This window comes from Mytilus galloprovincialis, chromosome 9, assembly GCF_965363235.1.
Source record: "Mytilus galloprovincialis chromosome 9, xbMytGall1.hap1.1, whole genome shotgun sequence".
NCBI classification, from domain to species: Eukaryota; Metazoa; Mollusca; class Bivalvia; order Mytilida; family Mytilidae; genus Mytilus; species Mytilus galloprovincialis.
In genome coordinates this window covers 40,451,909-40,475,791 of record NC_134846.1, presented here as the reverse complement: position 1 = coordinate 40,475,791, position 23,883 = coordinate 40,451,909, and the positions used below count along the sequence as shown (strand labels likewise).

The window sequence follows — 23,883 nt, the reverse complement described above, 5'->3', positions numbered from 1 at the left end:
ACGCCCCTTTCAAAATCCAGAAACCGCTCCTTAAGGTAAAAATAGATTTAAACTGTGCAGTATATCTGAGGTAGTTAATGCACACCTTTGCTGTGCATTATCCAGATTATAACACAGTAAGAACAAAGAGATTTTACTCTTGCCATGTGTTAATAATTATTAATGCAAATAAATCGATATTAAACACCATACAATTTTTAAATTAGGTTAATACCAGTAAAGGACAAGTATTCCATAGGTCGGTAAAACGCATACATTGTACGTTTCAAATGTATTCCAGAATCTGTAGTTCCAAGAAACACATTGTTTTTATAAAAGTCTATAAAAAAGACCAACCAGCAAATTTACTATGTACCGGATCGTCTAGAATAGGCGATACTATGCAGATAAAGAACAAATTATATCAGTCTAAAGATTTGCACAACGGTACTGATATAAGATGTTATCATACGAAAATGTTGTTATTAAATCGTGTTGACAAATATTTCGGCTCAACAAATGGCCTTCTTCAAGTGTCACAGTCACAGATATTGAATTATAGTGTTTTGTTTATATTATGATATTTAGGATTTTGGATTAAAATCAATCGACCAAAAACTTACCTGTATTATTACTGATCTATTTTTACACCTTATACATAATGTATCAGTATTGTTAAAACTTGTGACACTTGAAGAAGGCCATTTGTTGAGCCGAAATATTTGTCAAAATGTACGATTTAATAACAACATTTTCGTATAATAACATCTTATATCAGTACCGTTGTGCAAATCTTTAGACTGACATATATATATATACTCACAAAATGTAAAAGTATATTTCCCAAACAGTGCTTGTTAATATTTCAACTGTGTAAATACAAGACGATACCGGACACAACTGCGTATCGGAATGGTTAAAATATATATATGTACATTTATAATATATAATAAACGAAGAACACAATAACTTTTATCAGTGTATCCAGTATATAATACATACATGTTTTACAAAATATCGTCTCGCACCTGTGATTTCAACTTAAACGAGTTTTTAAATGTACAAACGTATCTTCCGTCCATATTTGGTCTCGTGAATTTATACCCCTTTAGTAACTCGAAATTTTAACTTTTCTAATCTTGAAATTTTGACTTTCAAAATCTTGAAATTTCGACTTTAAACTAAACATTTTGATTTTTTTTAAAACTCGAAATTTCGACTTTTTCTAAATTTAAAAATTCGACTCCTTTTAAATTCAAAATTTCGACTTTTTAAAACTCAAAATTTCGACTTTTCCATAGTATTTATACTGCGTTTTGCGTTTATCACATTCACAGTCATTTATATCAGCAAGCGGAGAGCCATATACATTAATAAACTTGATAAGCATATTTTAATAAACTAAACCATTTTCAAGAGGTTATTTTAGATAGAAAATCTTGTTTTTGTCGTAGAATAAATTAATTTAAATATGTTTCACGTTCAAATATATATTTCAAGTCTGAACTTCAGATATTATGTGTATCAAGACAACCCCGTTATTCCGACACACCTATATTACGACATACTTTTATTCATTCTAATATATAAAGACAAGGGTTAATAGTTGTGTCATTAGAATGTCAACTTGTAGAATTTAATCAATGTTCCAGAAAAAAAGGCCAATTATTTCAAAATTCCCAAACTAGAAAACCGAGCAGCTCATTTGTCGTCCTGAATATGCATGGCATTTTTGGCTACTTGATTTACCATTGTTTAAACAAGGCAAAGTCAGTGACTTGCTATTGGGAAACCAAACAGGCCTTTGAAACTGCGACACTAAATGTTCTCAGATCTGACGATCCTATGACAGTGTCGTGGGAACTAAAACATGGAATATGGGGAAAAAAAATGTTTTCTGTCAACATGCATTTTCTATCCGAATTCAATATTAAATGCTAATCCATATCTTAATTTAAGAACAAATAAAATTTAGAATGGAAATGGGGAATGTGCCAAAGAGACAACAACCCGACCATAGAGCAGAAAACAGCAGAAGGTCACCAACAGGTCTTCAATGCAACGAGAAATTCCTGCACCCGGAGGCGTCCTTCAGAAAACCAATTTCTGAATATAAATTGCCAAAATGTGTGGATGACGCTTTAATAATTTGCGTCCATTTCTACTCCTTCTAAAATTGTAATAACTGTGTTTGAATACTAACACCAAACTTTTAAAAGAACTTAGAAAAAGTCAAAATTTTGAGATTTCAAAAGTCGAAATTTTTAGATCAAAGTCGAAATTTCGATTTAAAAAAAAAAGTTGAAATTTTGAGTTTACAAAAAGTCGAAATTTCGAGTTTTAAAAAAGTGGAAATTTCGAGTTTAAAGTGGAAATTTCGACTTTTTATAAGTGGAAATTTCGACTTTTTATAAGTGGAAATTTCGAGTTTCTAAAAAGTCAAAATTTCGAGTTTCAAAAAGTCGAAATTTCAAGATTTTAGAAAGTCAAAATTTCAAGTTTAAGTCAAAATTTCGGGATTTGAAAAGTCAAAATTGCAAGTTAAAGTCAAAATTTCAAGTTAAAGTCAAAATTTCAAGTTAAAGTCAAAATTTCGAGATTTGAAAAGTCAAAATTTCGAATTTGAAAAAAAAAGTTCACTGCCAATTTTATTTTTTCTATGTCCCTAATACGCTTCCGTAGAGATCATGTCAATGTTATAGACTATTTTCATATTACCGACTTTCGTCTCCGGAATAATTTTTTTCGACAGGTTACCTTTTCCCTGTTTGAAAATCCTGGTACTCGGCTAGGCAAAACCAACGTAGATAAGAAAAGTCAAGATTTTAATCGGTACAATTGTAAGGGAACTGTTACTGTTTAATGCTGAGTATACATTATGACTCAATCACCAGAAAGCGGTGAACTTTCTCCAGAAATTGCATCGTGTATACCATTACCGAAAAATAAGCCTTGTGGCAAATATTTACCGCAAGATTGCAGCAAACATTGCCATAAGTTATGAAAGTTATGAAAGTAGTGCTTTTATAGGTGTATCAGAGATTAAGTTCATAGATGCATTCATGTTAACTGAATGTTGTCAGGAAATTCTCAGGAAAAGAAACAGATAAAAGACACACAATTATAATAGACATTTCCGTTAATGATGAAAGTTAAGATGTTTCCGATTATCTAGAAAGGATGTGTTTCTGTCTGGTAACATTCCTGGGAAAATAATAGAAACCTATTCTCATCATTTTATTTCCCTGTTATGACTGTAATTGCCACTGATTGTCATCTATTTCAATTTAGTTTTAAATGAAAGCTTAATCAAACTAAAACACAATTATTTCAATAAAAATATAATAATGTTTGAAAAAAATCTGAACATCTCGAAAGTGACATACATGTACGGGTACAAATTCAATGTCATATTTTCAAATTTAAAATTGTAAATACACATTTGTAACTAGTTTTTTAAGTTAAGCTTTGACGTTAAATAAACCAAGCAAAATGGTTAAACAATCAACATATAGCTCCCAAATGGCGAATTAATGAAATACAATTAAAACTGAGTGACATTTAGTTTACATTTCAAGAGAGTCCATTTATGCTCACAAAACTTAAAGAGGAGTTTCCGGGATCCTGCAGGCTTAACTAACAAGTCTATGACACTTGCTAAGCACCCAACAAAGAGCTTCCTTCTAGAACATCTGCTTCAAGACTGGAATGAGAGTCGAATGTGTTCTGAATGAGGCAGCAACCCATTTATTGGCCCTTTGTGTATGATTTCGAGAGTCAAATGACCTCTGTTAAACAACAAAGTGTCGAAATCCATTGATCAATACTTCCATTTTCGTCTATAAGTCTTAGCAAATCCGGAAAGTATTTTAACAATATATTTGTACTAACAGTGAAATTGAACGTTTGATCTATCGATCTTAAATATAAGAATTTGTTTTACATGCCGCACACAATCTATTGCATTAGCAAGCAAAGGGTGCCAAATGTGGAACAAGGTCGCATTACCCTTCTCGCGCACTTGAGATTGACTCAGATTCTTGATTGAACTTGTTTAATTTGCTAAATATTTAGTTTTCTATGTGTTGTTTTATAGACTGTTGTTCGTCATTTTGTCCCTTTTTTGTCCAGCCTTCGACTTTAGTCGAAAAAGCGAGACATAGCGATCCTACATACCGACGGCGTCCACAAATATTCACTCTGTGGTTAAAATTTTTGAAATTTTAATAACTTTCTTAAACTATCCTGGACTTCTACATTCATATTCATAAGATAGTATCCAGTAGTAAATTGCTTTCCCGTATTTTACTTAGTTTTTCTACCAGAAAACATTACATTCACTCTGTGGTTAAAGTTTTTAAAATGTTGATAACTTTCCTAAACTATCATAGATTTGTACAAAACTTGGACGGAAGCTTGTTTATGATCATAAGATAATAAGATAGTACATGTATCAAGAAGTAAGTTTTGTAAAAATAAAATTCCATTATTTCCGTATTTTACTTATAAATGGACTTAGTTTTTCTGCCAGGAAACATTACATTGAATTTCACTCTGTGGTTAAAGTTTTAAAAGTTAATAACTTTCTTATACTATCCTGGATTTATACCAAACTTGGACAGAAGCTTTTTTATGATCATAAAATAGTATCCAGAAGTAAATTTTGTAAAACTAAAATTCCATTTTTTCTGTATTTTACTTATAAATAGACTTAGTTTTTTTCTGCCAGGAAACATTACATTCACTCTGTTGTTAAAGTTTTAGTTTTAAATTTCAATAACTTTCTTAAATTATCCTGGATTTGTACCAAACTTGGACAGAAACTTTGTGTCTGATCATAAGATAGTATCCATAGTAAATTTTGTAAAATAGTTCCATTTATTCTGTATCTAACTTATAAATGGACTTGTTTTTTTTTCCATTTAACATTTCATACAGTCTGCTGTTAAAGTTTTTAACACATTATAAGATTCACAAACTATCCTGCATTTTTACCAAACTTGGACAGAATCTTCTTACAATCAAAAGAGAGTATCGAGAGGAATATTTTTATTGATTTTTTTCCTCAATTTTGTTCAGTGTGCAATTAACAGCAAAAGTAGGCAAGACACTGGGTTCCGCGGAACCCTTACGATTTATTTGTTGTTTTTGTAATGGGAATTTTAGCATTCTCTCCTCCTACAAATGCATTAAATCTTTAGAAAGTTCATTCCAAATTAGCAAGGGAGAACAATTTAAAACACCAAATGAATTCAACGGATAAATTAGCAGACAGATAAACTAAAGATTTGTTTTCTTAACTTAAGCGAATATTCTAAAATTGAGCGGAAAGAACACACGAATAAAATTAAAGAAAATGATTTTTCGAAGAAAAAATGAAAAGCTTAAAATAATATTAAATAATATCAACTACAATTAGTGCATTGAGTGACAACACAGAAATCGTTTTATAATCTATCACCGATACTGAACTAAAAATAATATACATGTGATTACCCGAAACAAGAGGTCAAGGAAAGCATTATGTTCATGCCAGTTTACCAACCCCGCATAAAGTCAGTGATTTGAGAAGGAGAAACCGTCATATAGAATGCAGTTAAATGTAACCAAGGTGTAAGCAATTTCTTGAAATGGTGAATAAGCAGATTCATTGAATTTGGTATACCAGTGAATGAGAACGGCATATCAAGTAGCTACTCTAATCGTAAAATATGACAAAGTCAGGGTAAAGCCATACTATACATCAACAATCATTGGGATGAAAAAATGAAATAAAAGCCAAAATGTACATGATGTGATTAGGTTTCTGTGTCACAACTTATCTATTGATTCAAAAGTAAAATTACAAAATTACCGCACTCCGAGGAAAAAGCTAGACGGAAAGTTCATAAGCAAATGGCAAATTGAAAAGCCCAAACACATCAAACGAATGAATAACAACTGTCAAAGTTATTTAGAAAACGGTGGATTAAACCTGGTTTTATACATTGTAGTTAGCCAAACCTCTCACTTGTAAGGCAGTCGCGTATAGTTCCATTATATTGATAATGCTGTGTGAACAAAACAAACAGATATATTAGGTAAAAATGTCAAAAATAGGGATAAAACAGTCAAAATTGCGTTATAATCTTAATCACTATAAAAACAAGCAAATGTGTAAAGAAAGATAAATTAAAAGGCATATTAACCAAGCACAGTTATAGCAAAAATGAAAGACAAAAATACCAAAATTTACCATAGCCTAATGACGGGATGTATAAATACAGAGCCACGTCAATGGGTAAGTATAAACATAGACAAAAAAGTAAAAGCAACCGACACAAACATTGGAAAGACGAACTGACAATAAAATAACTATTTACAAATGTACTTGCACCAAAAGCTTCTAAAAGCTAAAACGTACAATCCATTTAACTCATTGTTTAAATTTTCTTCTGAGTCATATTTTTGGTCACTGCTATATCCGACAGACATGTTTATGCGTGTAACCCTTCTACTACCACTACTTTCATATGTTGGGTCTTTTGCAATGTATATAAATCGCAATGATTGGCGGAAGAGATTCTTGAATCATTCCAGTTGTAAGTACTTCAATTTATGTTCTTGTCGTTTGATCATAATAATCTTCCGTTTTCTCACCGAAAAAATGATCATAGGTCTCCTCTTTTCTATCTTCTTTAATGTGTTGTTCAGCAGAATCATACACGGTATCGACAGTACGGCTATACATGTCTGTATCATTTACAACATGCCTTCTATCATCTGTCTTGTCATATACCCCTTCTTCAGATAGGGCATACGGGGATTCTGTATCTTTGGATGGATGACTACAATCCTGTCCGTCTTCGTTCTTTGTCGTGTCTGTGTCGTGCTTTTGAACCTGGCTGTACAATACCTTGTTGGTGGTTGGATACTGAGGGAGTGCTATATCTTGCTGACCTGAATAGTTCTCATCTGTTGCGTTATTCATGAAGTTTGAGAATTTTTTATCCGAATTTTCAAGTTTACATCTGTAAGTAGAGGAAATGTTTTCAATAACACTAGATGAATATTTGCTTATTTAGTTTAGTTTAACGCGAAGCGATGAATATTCACGTAGGACCTTATACAAAATACTTCTTTACGCCAGGCGTACGTTTCGTCCACACCAGTATCATCATTGACGTTCGATCGAAATGAAAACAACTTAAAATAATTCTCTCCAAGTAAGTACAATATACACAATTTCAAGATGACAGCCTTTATATAATTCAGTACAATATAAAAAATATACGCAATAAATATATTATGTTTAAACATTAACAGTTGAATAAGAGTTCACTCTAAGTTACAGCAATATTAATCATAAAAATTGTTTGTATGGCGTATATAACTATGTATATTTATGAAAAGAATTGTGTTTTGTTCAACACTAATTTCGTTTGTTCCAAATATAATATGTTCTGTGGAAATAGCAACTAAGTGTTAAGTGTTGAATGTTTTCAAAGAGGTGATTTCTAAAATTTATGTAGAGTGGATATAAAGAAAAAGTTAAAGTTCAATTCTTCTTGAATAATTGATAGGTCTTTCCTTCCATTTTCTTTTAATTATACTGTCATAAATAAATATATCATATATATGTTGATTGATAAATTTATTGATTAGTTGGTTGGTTGGTTGGTTGGTTTATTAGTTAAACACTTGATATAGGGTCTCTTGAAACAAGCGAAAAAAAGAGACCTTGGATTCCGTATTAAAAATATGAAACGGAAACATGTATTGAATGATTGATTGATTGATTGATTGATTGATTGGTTGGTTGGTTGGTTGGTTGGTTGGTTGGTTAGACACGTTGGTTAAATATGCTGGTTAAACACGTTGATTGGTTAAACACGTTTAATAGGCTCAATTAAAACAAGCAAAAAAACCCACCTTGGATCCCTTATGAAACACATTAAACGGAAACATTAATTGATTGATTGATTGATTGATTGATTAATTGATTGAATGATTGATTGGTTGGTTGGTTGGTTGGTTGGTTTGAATTCAAACACACATAAAACTGTTTAAATAGTGCCAAAACCACATAATTTGATGACCTTGACCTTTGACCTTGTGACCTTCGTCAAGGTCATTGCTCCACAAGGTCATTGCAAAAGACCCTATGGGTCAAGGACCTTTTGTTTAAGAGTTTTGCCTAAAAATGGCTTTTTAAAAACCATCAGTGGGAGTTATGTCCCTTACATGATGGTAAAATCAATATAGTCATAATATAAAAAAGTTGCCCCTTGAAGTACCAATCATTTTTCACTGCCTAAATTTTCTGTATCTATAACCGTTCAATAGTTATAGGGAAATGAAAAACCTTTAAAAATCTAAAATATGACCTTGACCTTTGACCTTGACCTATATTTTTAAGTTTTGGTCCAATGAACTCAAATCTGAAGACCCGCAGTCTTTACGACTTACGGTTCATGAGATTTATATGCATATCGAAAATTAAAATATTCAAGGGGAAATAACTCCTATAATAAGTCACTGGATCGCTTCGGTTAAAATTATTTGAACTTGTATCATTTGGCAAGGAACATTTAAAAAAAACATTTGCCGCTAAGTGTTATAGTTCATGAGTTATAGCGATAACAGTGTTTTTTGTAATTGGGGAAATAACTCCTATAAGGTAAATAGTACACTACGGTGCCCTTAATACAAGATAGCTTTTATTAACCCGATACTTGGTTCGAAAGATTATTTTGATATCTTGCGTACTTTTCTTGGCAATTGACTTTGAAAACGGCGGAAGAAAAAGAATAATAATAATAATTAAAAACCAATTGTTCAAAGAACAATTGAAGGTCTTTCAACTAATAAAGATCTATTTTGATATGAAAATATTAAAATTCAGTTGAAAATGTCAGTTCCTATGGCTTTATGATGTATAAATATGAATTTAAAGCAAAGGTCAAAATCTAGAACGTCCAATTAACCTTTGACCTTGACCTCAATTTCAAGGTCATAGACTAAACATCTCGAATCGAAAGACACTAGTTCCTTAATATGTATGGTTCATGAGTAATATCACTTTACGCATAATTCTAAATATAAGAGGGGCGAAAACTCCCATTTATTGTCCACGCACCCTTGCAACCAAAATTTATAAGTTACGACATGTCGCAACTAACAATTTAGTAAAAATAATTTGTCGATATCTTATAAAGGTAATGAAAATAAGTGAAAATAAGCCAAAATCAAAATTTAGAATTTGACCTTGACCTTTGACCTTGACCTAATTTTCATTTTTTTGGACCAAGGATCTTAAATCAAAAGACCCTAGGTCTCTATCACTTATGGTTTACCAGTTAGAAATGCATTTCACTTATATCATATACAAAAGGGGGGATAACTCTCATATGGAGTCTCCGGATAGCTTCGGTCAAAATAAAACAGAACATCCTGAGGATTTAACGAACAATTTGGAAAAATAAATTTGTCGGTTTCTTATACGGTTGCGAAGCCTTAGAGATAACAAGAAAAACAGAAAAACAGTGTTCGGGGGGGATAACTCTTACAAGGTAAAGTTTTTTGTTACGCGGTGTCAGTTTGAGAAAGGAAAGACCTTAATGAATTGAATTTTCTAATGGACACCCACATTCATAACTTGGACCATTTACTAAATTAACTCTGTATAAATCAGCTTTTAAAGGACTATATTTGTGTCGTTATTTTGTACGCAATATATTTTCCATCCTGTTTCCAATGAAATAATATTTAGGTACCAAAAATGAAATATCTTTTCGCCGGTTTGTGTTTTGAAATGTCAACAATGGACATTTAAATATAAACAGAGTTGTCTCAAATGGAACTCATACCACATCTTCCTATATCTATATACAATAGCCATAAGAAGATGTGGTATGAGTGTCGATAAGAAATCTCTTACAATTTGTAAAAGTAAACCATTATAGGTCAAAGTACGGTCTTCAACACGGAGCCTTTGCTCATATCGAACAGCAAGTATAAAGAGCCCTTAAATGACTAGTGTAAACCCATTCAAACGGGAAAACCAACGGTCTAATCTATATAAAAAACGAGAAACAAGAAACACTAATAAACGAAACCAACAAACGACAACTACTGCACATCAGACTCCTGACATATTACAGGTACAAATAAATCAGCGGATTTAAACGTTTTAATAGGTACCAACCTTCACCCTTATAGCTATGGTACTTTCCAAAAGTGAGCATGGTTACAACAAAACCTATTTGGTAGATTTAAAAGGTAAACGAACGTATTGGTCCCCAAACAGACACTATACAATTTGGGAAAAAATAATAATGCGATACTTTTAATAGAATATTTCAAAACTTATTGTTTTATGGTCTATACATTGTTCGAAATATCATACTTGATATTAAGCGACCCTTTTATATGTAGTGCCAAATGAACGTCAAGTATATTTTATGATTTTTACCCATTCTAATTTCTTACATATTTATATCATACCTTCGTCTGATGAGCACGACGGCAACAATAATGCAGATCATGCAAATTATACCAACCGGTACTCCTACAGCAACTCCTAGTAAAATATAAAAAAAAACCATATAATGTTCTTTTATTTGCTTACATGTTTATTTTTTATTTCAAGACTTCTTGTTATTATTGAGTTAAAACCAATTAAACGTGAATATACATGTCAAGTGGGTTAATTTGATTTCAACACAGACACTTTTATTCATCTTTGAGTGATATTGTATTCATGAACGTAAATCATAAACGGATTGATAGCTATTACTTTTCAGTATGGTTTTGGTAAGTTATTATCGATTTTTATCGTCAAGCATCATCTTGTTGATTCTGGAGTGTTTCATGTTACTCGTGAATTTAGTAAGAATTTAAACCCATTTCGATCTGTTCTTCAAAATTTACAAAACTAAATTGTAAAATTGAATTCAAAATCAAATATTGATTCAGAATCACAATTTTTAACCAATTTATCAACACTTAATCGGACGTGAGGTTTATCTCAAAATAAAACGTTATTCAAAAGAAGTCACACTTGCTTAAATAAATTTAATGTAACGCATACCTAATGTTGGAAATCCTGATTTTACTGAGCTCAATTTATTTGAAGAAGGATTCGTAACACCTTCCGCTGGTATGTCGGTACCTATGGAAAACAATATACAAATATTTATAATAGTTTACATAAACGGTTAAATGTGCGAGTAATATAGTTGAAATATATAATAACAACAAGACGATTGCTTGATTGAAGATAATTTGGAAATGTTATAGACAAGAAAATCAATACACACGACAAAATGACGAATCAATAATTATTCAATAAACCACAAGACAGACTAAGCTACCCACAAATAATGAGGAACACTCTTTGTAATTCCGGAAGGATATGAGCAGATCATGCTTTACTAGCGATACCTGTCATCTCGCTTATGATTTGTAGCTTTTTACTGAAGTTGTAACAGTTAATCAATTTCCTACGTTACTATATATATTTATTGACTTTAAAGTAAATAGTACTGGTTAACTTTTAATTTAGAAAAATAACCACCTTAAATTCAATATTGACACGGGTTGCGATTAATTCAATTCCTCATAATCATTCAGTTAATACACCTTATTGTACCTTGACTGCACACGGCACCGGCTACGGTAGTCTTATTACAACCGTTTTCATCTTCTGTAAAATTGCATGCTAACAAACTAGATTCATGTCCATCACAATGCATTGAATAAGGATGAGTTGGTATTTCCGACAATTTCTCAACAAACTTAGCGTTTCCTATCAATGTTTTGTTAAGAGATTTACAGAGAACTTTAGCATCATTGTCATCCCATCCCAAACTACACAGGTACAGCTTTCGGTTGAGCGAATGTTGGTAAATTACTACCCGGTGATTGTCATCAAGATCCAGTACAGCCCGCTGGTCACCTTAGAGAAAACAAAATAATAATGTTTAGGTTAAAATATCTAAGACAAATTTTCATTCCCTAAGTTAACGTAAAAATACAAATGAACGGTGTCAAAGACTTCCAAATTCTTCCAGTAAACAATATGTTCCCTAATATTGTCTTCGAAATAAGTTGTGAAATCTTTCACTATTTGTTTTGCCTTGATTTGTCAAATTATTTCGCATAGTGTTATCAGTAATGCGGGTAACTGCAAATGAAAAGTTGTTAAAGCGATGAATGAGTGATCATAAAATAGTTCATCCTTTGTTCGCTGTTGAAAAAAATATCTACCATTCTACCGGCTTGCAGACCCATGTCTACATCAATTACCCCCTTGTGTGTCACGCATTTAACGTACATTTATGACTATAATATAGGTATTGTGGTATACATAATTATGATGATTCGATTTTTGTTATTTGTTTCTGTTACTGTGGATTCATTATTATTCGTGGGATACCAATTTTCGTGGCTTTCGTGGGTACTGGTGAACCACGAAATAAAATGTTCAACGAATATCAAATTGTCTATAGGCTTGTATGTAGACTTCGGCAAAACCACGAAATTAAATATCCACGAACTTGCAAGTTTTCCATAATCCACGAAAATTGGTACCCACGAAAATAAATGAATCCACAGTAAGTTCTTTGTATTGGTTACAGTAAATAGGTGAAATTAGGAATTACATGTAATTACTAAACATTTCAGTAAATACCTGTAATTACATGTATTTACAAGTTGTTTCAGTGATTACTGGTATTCACTGATTTTTTTTGTCATTTTTACAGCTATTTACTAACTTCATATTTTTGTTTAAAAATTAAAGACATAATTCAAGATATCAAATAAGAAAGTAAAGGGGTAGGGATTTTTAGGGCTTACTTAAGGATTTAGGATTATAAGGCACATTAAAAGTGCATACACTTTAGTGTTTGTGAATTTAAACTTGAAAATTGTTGTTTTATAAGTTTTGAAACTCCCTAAAAATCATTTTCAGCATGCAAGACAATGTCATGATATCAATCCAAAATTGAGAAATACATTTTTTAGAAGTTTATAGGCAACTTAGCCAGCTCTTTTTAAAGATATACATTAGATTATGTCAAATTTGGTTAAATGATTTTGATAATTCTTAAAATCTCATAATTTTGTTAAATTAAAATCTCCATCAGGCATACTTTGCAACTCAACTTGGCCAATGACATGAGTCTTTTTCTTTTATAAAATAGGTTTAACTATGACTTCTTTTGTCAGAGATTCACGATGAAGATGACATTCTTCACAAGCAAATTTATACAAATAGATGGCGTTAAGAGTCACATTTTCATATTTCCGTGTTTCTGCATGTGTGTCTCTTTTTTATGAGTTTTTCAAGACCTCCAAACTGAAGCTTATATACCTGCAACAAAATTTTATCATCGTTTCTACCTGAAAGAGAATAATCTTTTTGTGGATTGAATAAGTCAACTAAATGGTCTATCCCTTTTCTTTGACTTTTAATCTTGACATTATTTTCCTTGTTGAGCCTGCTACTTTTGTCGCAAAAGCGAGACATAGCGAACCAACCTTAATTCCGCCGCTGGCGCCAGCGACGTCCACAAATATTCACTCTGTGGTTCAAGTTTTTTTTTTAAATTTTGATAACTTTCTTAAATTATCCTGGATTTCTACTGTCTCGAGTGGATAAATATCGTATTACACTCGATGCAGTGGAAGAATCTATATTTATCATTTGTTTATGATCAAAAAATAAATTTCAAGAAGTAAATTTGGTAAAAATAAAATCAAGTTTTTCCGTATTTTACTTATAAATAGACTTAGTTTTTATGACGGTTAACATTACATTCACACTGTGGTTGAAGCTTTTTAAATTTTAATAACCTTCTCAAAATATCCTGGATTTCTACCTAACTTGGACAGAAGCTTGTTTATGATCATAAGATAATATCCAGAAGTAAAGTTAGTAAAAAAAATCTTTTTTCGTATATTTACTTATAAAAAACGGACTAGTTTTTTTCAGTTAACATAACATACACTCTGCAGTTAAAGTTTTTAAAACATTTATTGGATTTCATAAACCAATCGGAAATTTTACCAAATTTGGACAGAAGCTTCTTACAGAACTAGCCAAAAGATAGTATCTAGGGGAAAATTTTAATAATTTTTTCCCTGTTTTTGTTGAACCTGCGACTCACAACAAAAGCAGGCGAGACACTGGGTTCTGTGAAACCCTTACATTTTGATAGCTGAATACATCGGTAACCCATCTTCAGCTAGGGGTTGAATTGAGGGTCAAATGAATATGTATTCAATAAGGTCCAATAATTAACTTCCAAGTACACAAGTCATCAACCATGTTTCTCAGCTTATTTAACAAAATAGAAACTGATAGGCTGCTGAAGTGAAATATAATTTCACTTTACCATTTTCATTTATGATTTAACAACAACAAAAATCATATATTTTTTTCAAATCTCGTAGCTAATGCACCTATAGCAAAAAGGTACATTTTATGCTGATCACTTTTTAAAAGTACTCACTGATTTCCTAGTATTACCAAAACTTTTGATCAGCTGACCATATTACAACATTGTTTTAACAGTTAGTAAATAGGTGTAAAAATTCATTTTTAAATTAGTAATTACTGGGCCGTTTAAGGAATTACATGTATTTACTAAGTGCATCGGGAATTACATGTAATTCCTAAATTTTAGTAATTACACGTAATCCTAATTTCACCTATTTACTGTAACATATATATGTTACAGTAAATAGGTGAAATTAGGAATTACACGTAATTACTAAACATTTCAGTAAATACCTGTAATCACTGGCCAATTTAGTAATTACATGTATTTACTAGTTGGTTCAGTGATTACTGGTATTTACTGATTTTTTTGGTAATTTTTACAGCTATTTACGGACTTCATTTTTTTGTTTTAAAATTAAAGACGTATTTCTAGATACCATATAAGAAAGTAAAGGGGTAGGGATTTTTAGGGATTTCTTAAGAATTACGGAATATAAGGCACATCAAAAGTGCATACTCTTTAGAGTTTGTGAATCGAAACAGGAAAATGGAGGTTTAATAAGTTTTGAAACTCCCTAAAAATCAGCATGCAAGACATTAATATCAATCCAAAATGGAGACATACATTTGTGGGAAGTTTGTGGGCAACTTCGCCAGCTCTCTTTGATGATAGATATTCGATTATGCCAAATTTGATTAAATGATCTTGCCGTTGATAATTCTTAAAATCTCATAATTTTGTTAAATTAAAATCTCCACCTGGCATACATTCTTATGTTGTATTGTTATACCACTGTCCCAGGTAAGAGGACGGTTTGGATCCTGCTAACATGTTTAACCCCACCACATTCTGTATGTATGTGCCTGTACAAAGTCAGGAGCCTGTAATTCAAGTTACAGATGAAGTTCAATTTTTGTTTCAGTCTGGTGATTTTGTGCAAAGTTGTGGTCTTTGAACTTTGAAAATTAACTCCACACTTTTCCCTCATGCTTGTAAATATTGCTTTCAGAATTGGTATAACGTTTTATCTTGACAAATTGCAGATCAAGTTCAAATTTTGTTTATATCTGATGATATTCTACATAACTTAAATATTTATTTTGTGGCATATATGACCAAAACAAAAAAATAAGAAGCAGTTTAAAGCAAACACTGATATACATTATAACTCAAAAATATATATCATGATTGATGAATCAATTAAACAAAATCAGGTGAGCGATTCAGGATCTTGAGAGCTTCTTGTTTATATTTGCCTTTCAACTTGCCCAATGACAAAAGTTAAATTCCTTTTACTTAATGGTTCATTAGTTTTTCTAGTTTCTCGTTTTTATATACTGTATTCCCATTTGAATAGATTGACACTAGTATTTTTTGGGGGCCTTTATAGCTTGTTGGTCGGTGTGAGCCAAAGCTAAGTCTTGAAGGCCATACATTGACATATACTAGTTTACATAAATTATGTAAAAATAAAATCCATATTTTATTCATAAATGGACTTGTTTATAGTGTTCATGCCAATTAACATTATCTTTACACTGTGACTGGATTTCTACCAAACTTGGGCAGAAGCTTGTTTATGATCATAAGATATGATCTTGATGTAAAGTTTTTAAAATAATACTTTTATCGTATATTACTTATAGATGAACGTAGTTTTTTCCAAATTAACATTAATTTATATTCAAAGAGGTCCAATTATTAACTTGCAAGTGCACAACTCATCAACCCTGTTTCACGGCTTATTAAACAAAATAGAACCAGTGATATTGCCTGCTAAGAGTTAATTATAATTTCACTGTATCATTTTCATTAATGGCTTAACACAAAAATCATATTTAATTTGTTTTATATCTTGTAGCTAATGCACCAATAACAAAAAATAACATTTTAGGTTGATCACTTTCTAAGAGTATTCACTGATCTTCTTGTAGGTATTAGCATAACTTTTTATCAGTTGACCATGTTACAACATTGTTTTAACAGTTAGTAAACAGGTGTAAAAATCATTTAAATATTACGGGTAATAACTGGACTGTTTAAGGAATTACTTGTATTTACTAAGTGCATCAGGAATTACATGTAATTTCTAAAATTTAGTAATTACTTGTAATTTCTAAATTTTAGTAATTACTTGTTATTCCTAATTTCACCTATTTACTGTAACATATAGACTGCTATTAGGAAGATATACTAAATTTCTTCCATTCATATAAAGTATTCTTAATGTTTTTATTAAACAAACAAAGATGATTAGCAACTTACCTTCAGTGATAGTATTTGAAGTCGAGATAGTAGTTATATCAAGTGTATGATCTGAATAAGAAAATAACAAAAATGGAAAACGATGGTTATTTGCTCTTCATAAAATGATAGAATAACGTTAAAAAAGTAAGAGATAAAAAGAAACAATACTGAAAACACAAGAAAAACTAGAGGAGGAGGAAGGCAGATCAGGAAAGTTTGTGTTAAGAAAAATGGCTGAAAAGTTTAATCATGGGAATTTCAACCAAAGATGAAGAAGTGGGTCTTCCATCACTGTATTGAATACCTACACTACATAATTGTCCTTACAAACAACGGTATATTGCTGGGCCTTCAAAGTACTCCACGAAACTTTTTTTTTCTAAATTATTAAAATAAATCTTATCGGCAATCAAAGACCGGCTTCAAATTTATCGTGAAACTGCCTATTTTAAAGGTGACATGAATCAGATGTGGATACTAAAAAAATCCAAAGATATTTTACATTACATACATTCTAGGACTCTTTCATCTTGCAATAGTATTAAAACATTATGACGTATCTACACTTTACATAAGTATTCCCCATTCAAAACTAAAAGACAAATTGAAAGAGTTGGTATAGCTTTGTTTCATAAAAAAAGAATGTTCAACGTAGATACAAGTATCTTGTCTTAAAGGGGGATAAATCCTACTTTGTAAAAAAATCATTCTGATTCAAACAATTGTTTTTCTAAAACTGACATTATCAAGATGCTTGATTTTCTAATTGACAACATATTTGTTACGTTTGGAGGACGTGTTTTTTCACCCAAAAAATCGGCATTCTCAGGGGAACCAAATGTGCTCCTCTTCTTGCAGACTTGTTTCTTCATTTTTATGAGGCTTACTTCATACTAAAACTTTTTAGTAAGAAAGAAAAGAAGTTTGCAATATCTTTTAACTGTACTTTCTGCCATATAGATGATGTTCTCTCACTAAATATATAATTAAAAAAAATGTTCATTGTTCCCTCGATAGAGGATCGCTGCTCACAAGGAAGCCTTTAAACCAAGAGTTACAAATGGTGAAGTTGAAATAATCCCTTAGTAAATTTTACGGACCCCATCTTGAGTAGATTAATCGTTACGGAATATCCGTTTCACAGATGATATCGCATATGGCCCTTATGTCGGAACTACAATCCCGTTCACTTTCCACGAATGTGACCTACCGAATTAGACTATTTACCGGGTTTGTAATAACACAAGCAACATGACGGATGTCACATGTGGAGTAGGGTCTGCTTATCCTTCAGGAGCATCTGAGATCACACCCAGTTTTAGTGTTTTTTTGTTGTTGCTTAGTCTTTAGTTTTCTATGTTGTGTCTTAAGTTGTGTCTTATGTTCTGTATTTTCTGTTTTTTTTTCCTTTTTAGCCATGGCGTTGTCAGTTTATTTTTTATCTATAAGTTTGAATGTCCCTCCGGTATCTTTTGCCCCTCTTTTACCTTCTCTTGAGAATTTAATTTTACTAGGTATAAGATAACTGTGATGTAACTGTTGTTAAATCTTAAAAATGGTTTAGCCCGAAATTCCTGAATTTCTGAAAGCTTATCAATGTTATCCGTATTTAGTTGTTTTCGATTTCAAGCTTAAACCAGATTGAATACGAAATTGAAACATAATATGACCTGATGATGTTCCTAGTATGCTTTCTGTAACCTCAGGATCGGATGGACCTACAAAGAAATGGGTAACTTTACAATGTTATTTCAACAAGGAATGAAAAAATACAAATGATACTTATAAACATAAATTCGTTAAAGAAGACAAAGGAATTTACTAAACTACACATACTAGTTATAAAAAATCAAAATAATAATGAAACGTTATCTACCAATTCACCAGCAAGATATTTCATTTATGTGAACAAGTGTTATTTCATTTATTTTTAAATATCGTTATGTTTATTAAAAATATTTTTGGATAAACAAGACAGCAATATTGAAACACAAAAACTATAAGTCAGACTATAATGGTATACTTTTATTTAAGTTAGATTCATTGAAAGAATACATTTGTTTTTAGATCATCAACATGTTGCTGCATAGTAAGTTTGAAACATATTTTTTTTTATCTATTTCTCGAGATTATAATGGTAGTGTTTTGACTGGTTCATGGCGCGTTTTCAATACAATATAATATTTTGCTTACTTTTACAATAATAGTAAATATTGGCGTATCTTTTATGAAAAAGCCAGGAGTCTGTAGTTGTATCTTGTGTGCAGAAGCGTTTGTCATCACATAAGTGTTCAAGACGATCTTTGGCACAGTCTTTTGTCAAATCATCACATCCTTCTGCATTACTGTAGGATATTACGTCTTTAATTCGTATTTTACCGGAAGAACACTTGACTTCCGCTAACGAATTTGCACAGGTATATGTGTAATCAAAATGTCTATCCCACCAAAATTTTACTAAAGACACAAAAAAGCACTCAACGATTCAATACATGACAATGAGAATGATTGTATTTCATAAGTGATATTAATATGTTTATATGTTGAAGTGGATCATCACTATATGTTTCCTCATTGAATGTACTTTTCCAAAATGTAGATTTTACCATCATGATTCTTTTTTGTCACAAATATTATATAATGTAAGCATAGTAAGGGTAACCGAGTTTTTTTAAAAACCTACTTCTCGTGACAAATTGGGAAATTTTACACAGATCATTAATTAGAAAAAATAATTTCATGTTACTATACAAAGGGAAATTTATGAAATAGAATTTTGAAATAAATAACTTTTCTAATCCATGTCCGTATTGCCTATTATATTTATATATTATAATAATCAGCTATATATTTTTTGAAGTTCACTATATAAATATATATATATTTGGTTGACAACATCAGTTTCTTTATTTTTTTAATTAACAACGAATAATAATATGTGATTGAGTATAATATGTTGATGGTCTATTTTACTTTTAGCCTAAACTGAAAGAAAACTGAAAGATGTATTAGAAAACAATGTAAGTGTTAGCACAATTGATAACGATTGATTTAAACTGGTTCATGTAGTTACATTTCAAAATTTGCATGACCACAATGCTTAAGTTAACAATATTGCAGTTCCCCATCTACAGTATTTTTGTTATTTTGTAATGTTTTCATACCAGTTACATACGAGCCTATAAGAAGCTTTCCTTTAATTGCATTACTATACAGTAAGTTATTCATTTACCTTTGATTTGGTTTATTCATAATTATTGCTTAACTAATGTCTTATCAGATAATCTGTTTGATTCATGAATGTTGAAAAACAAAATTAAGAGATATTAGAAAGTCTCAATGTTTCTTGAGACAAAGCATAGAATATATTGTTGTTGTTTTTAGAAATTAATTCATTATTATTGGTGATTAGATGTTTTGTTTAAGTTGTAACAGTTGTTTCGTTGACTTGACATAAACCTCACACCTTCATTTATGCATAATAGTTATTATATAGATTATATAAAAACATCCATGAACTGAACATTTAAAATTGTGTAATACTTACTATCACATTTAAATTTGACTTTTAATCGTCTTGGTGGAGGTTGGCAACTGTTATTTGACAAAATTCCCACTGGAAGTGTACAATTATTTTTTCCAAGACAATGATCGTTGAAATAATTATCTATATTGGAATGACATATGCGATTGTTGTTTGCATCCTTGCATGGAGATTCACCATATGTGATCGATTTCAAACTAATTGTGTTGTTTTCAGGACAGGTTATTATCTTATAGTCTTGTTCAGAGTTTTCACATAAAGTTACCCTTGGCGGTTCTACAAATAAAAATCATAAAACCGTATAAGTATCCGTAAATACAAACTGTTAGGTGTACTTTATTTATATGTTTAACAATTAATATTTCAGTTCATCTACGTCGAATTTGTATTTTTTTTTCTATCGGTGGGTAGCGTGCGTTTGTGTTTCTTTGAAATATTGTGTCGGTAGAGTCTTCTGCCAGTCAATAATTCATATTATATGAATTCTTATATTTTTATATCTTTAATAGCACAGTTTTTAAATATATTGGTTTTCAATGATTTGATGCGATACGTGTAATATCCTTGAAGTTTTTATTTATCATTTTATTATTTTTATAATGTTTGTCTAAAAGTTTTTTGAAATAAGATCGATTTCGGACAAGGAATATTTCCGTAAAAAAGTGATATCTCATGCATGACCAAAATGAATAATTTATGTCCGCTTAATGTTCTTATCAAACGAATATTTGAAACGTATATGTCGCAAACTATTGCTGGATAAGGCACATGAATCAAAACGTTGATGAAACGTAAATATAATTCAAAATTCATAAATGTAGCATAGAAAAAGAATTCAAAAAATAGGGGAAGTGTAGACAATTCATTAAACAAAGGCAGGAATGAAATGCTGCAAATGTAACCAAATATTAAAATATAATTGTATTGTTATTGTAAACTAAATTAATTGTTTAACAAGGATTTCCTACTCTTTGGGGCAACGGCGAAAAAACCCATTGCTGTTTCAGTTTAGACTGTTCTTTAATTGTGTAATTTACCACCCCCCTACTTTCAATTTGAGGCATAACACATGGAGAAATGAATTTGGAAGGGGTATAAAAATATTGGCAAGTAACCCACTGTCAACACTAGGGATTATATTAGTGGACCACGAAAATCAAGGGACGACAATTGTGGTCTCGGACCTCTTGCACGGAAATGTAAAAAAAAACAACAACAAAAAAACAACCACAGCAACGATTGAATGAAACGGAAATTATCATACAATGACTACAATGCAACTGTTTTTTGTGTTCATAACCGTTCGCCTATTTTTAAAAATGAAATTAAACTTACCAATCAATTAAAATTTTCACAAAAATCTAAGCGTCATTGCCGTTTGTAACATAACTATCTAACAAACGTGATATGAAAGGTCGTTTTAAAACAGTACCAAAGTTTAATTAGATTTACGAATGCATGCTTGTAAGACGAAAATAATATTAATACGCATCGATTATTATTTGTATGAACAAAACACTTTAGAATTTAAAGTAAATCACACTGTATCATGTACTATATATAGACTGTAGATAGTTAGAAAGGAAATAATTTTTATTAGAACGTTGTATAAATCTTAATGTTTAAGTAAATGCTACATTTGACAATGATTAAATTGACACAAAAATACCCCGTTTCATATTATCATGATAATTATGGTATAAGTTTGATTAACAATATGACTAACCTATGGCTTTTGCTAAACATAAAATTTCACATACAAAGTATATCCGTATTTTAACCATCTTGTCAATAGGTATATAGATAGAGTGTCAACCAGGAAGATTTAAGTAGACATGTATGTGTACGGGAAATAAACTCTTGACTATGAAACATAAATGATTTGTCATCAATTATTTTAATAGATTTATTACGTGTTACTATGTGAGTGTACATTTATTTTACAATTCAAACAAATTGCAACTTTAGAAAATTTTAATGAACAACGTTTACTATTGAAATGAAGTCATTTGTAAGGGATACATTTTTTGTAATAATCAAAACAAAAAGATCACAGAAAGGAAATGCATGTGTTTCTTCTATTATTTGTTATTGATTCATGATGACATTTTTGTTTGAATAGTTTTATATTTCTCATTTCAGGGCCTTTTATAGCTGACTATGATGTTTGGGTTTTGCTCATTGTTGAAGGTCGTACAGTGACCTATAGTTGTTATTTTTTGTGTCATTGTTTTTTCTCCAAACATTTTCTTTTTATAAAATATCTTATACGAAGATACACTATTTTTGATTACGAATACTTTAATAAACTTAACTAAACTAATATTGCACATAAAGATCACAAAGATCGTATATACACATCATTGTCCTTATTTGTTTTACTCATTGTCGAAGGCAGTACCGAGATATTTGATTGCTATACCTTTTACGTAATTATGTCTCTGTTGGCGAGCGGTCTCGGTTGCAGTTTTATCAAATCTTCAGAGTTTTATACAAGTAAAGAAAATACTGATAGTGCTAATGATAATATGAAGCTAACTAAAACAGTTGTTTCATTATTGTAAAACAGTTTAATTAGCGCACAGCCAGAGTGTTGCATATTGTTACATTTAAAATAAAATAACCCAACTATATTCTGTGTTCAGTATCTAGATTTTTGAAATTAAAATATATCTATAAAAAAGAAGCTAACACAACTTTTGGTCTTTGTTGTTTGAATATTGGACAGTTGATGAGCATGGATTATGTCTTCAAACGAACATAATTGACAAGAACCACGATTTTAATTTCAGCCCGTTGAATGAATTGACCCGTATTATAACAGACTTTGGTAATCACAGGTTGTTCACTAGTATTAATAAACCTGAAAATCATAAACGGCATTTTCTTTAATAAAAATATATAGGTAGAGGTATTGATTTTATTAACTTATCTAGTATTTCAAATGACTCCATCATCCATAGATAAATACCTCCAGAATTTTATAATACAGTACCACCTATTATTTCGTTTTCTTATATAAAAAAACCAAGAAGTTTGATTTTCAATTAGACGTCAGTTACATCAGACGTCAACACAGACAATAATGCATCTTGCACTTGATTCCATTGAACATCTATTTTTAGATATGTTCCCTATTTTCATGTCTTTACTGGATTTTACATTGTCGAAGACCGTAACGTCAAAACTTAACTTGAGAAAGGAGCTAAATATCGTCCTTCATCTATAAAAGATCGAGAGCCTAGTCATTAATGACGCTCGGACTGCCTACTGTAAAAATTGTCGTAAACGTGAAAAACCCGAAGTAAAAAATCTAGACCCTAATTTGAATAAAAATATGAATACTTTCGATTTTTGTAAATTTCATTTTGAAAAAATTTTGTAATAATAAAAAGCGCCATGATATACCAATTTCTAGAAACAAATTCTATAAATACTTGCAAAGCGATTTGTGTTCGTACCGGCAGACTCATCAACCAATGATGTCGTGGTGGTGTTACGCATATACTACACTGAAGTTCTTAAACACGAAATTATCAATTTGTCTACATTCAGGTCCGTACGCACCACATTCGAGTAAACTTGTTAACCGGCATATCACTGCTTCTATCCAGCTTGAAATCT

General features: G+C 30.9%; 1 protein-coding gene across 1 annotated transcript; it reads right to left on the bottom strand.

The window, feature by feature from the left end:
• Nucleotides 1-3,440: 3,440 nt before the first annotated feature.
• Nucleotides 3,441-22,062, bottom strand: LOC143044999 (uncharacterized). Its single transcript, XM_076217278.1, has 9 exons — nt 21,986-22,062; nt 20,263-20,535; nt 18,909-19,172; nt 18,386-18,433; nt 16,734-16,784; nt 11,612-11,917; nt 11,051-11,131; nt 10,465-10,540; nt 3,441-6,989 (listed from the first exon to the last, which is right to left on the bottom strand). The coding sequence occupies exons 1-9, from the start codon at nt 22,041-22,043 to the stop codon at nt 6,575-6,577; spliced, it is 1,572 nt and encodes a 523-aa protein (XP_076073393.1). The 5' UTR covers nt 22,044-22,062; the 3' UTR covers nt 3,441-6,574.
• Nucleotides 22,063-23,883: the final 1,821 nt, after the last annotated feature.

Excerpts from the sequence above, each read along its gene's own strand:
- LOC143044999 (XM_076217278.1), bottom strand. The coding sequence starts at position 22,043 with ATGGTTAAAATACGGATATACTTTGTATGTGAAATTTTATGTTTAGCA. Across the intron at positions 18,434-18,908 it reads TATTTACTATTATTGTAAAA|GTCCATCCGATCCTGAGGTT; the intron begins GTAAGCAAAATA and ends ATTTCTTTGTAG. Across the intron at positions 16,785-18,385 it reads CATACTAGGAACATCATCAG|ATCATACACTTGATATAACT; the intron begins GTCATATTATGT and ends TTTCTTATTCAG.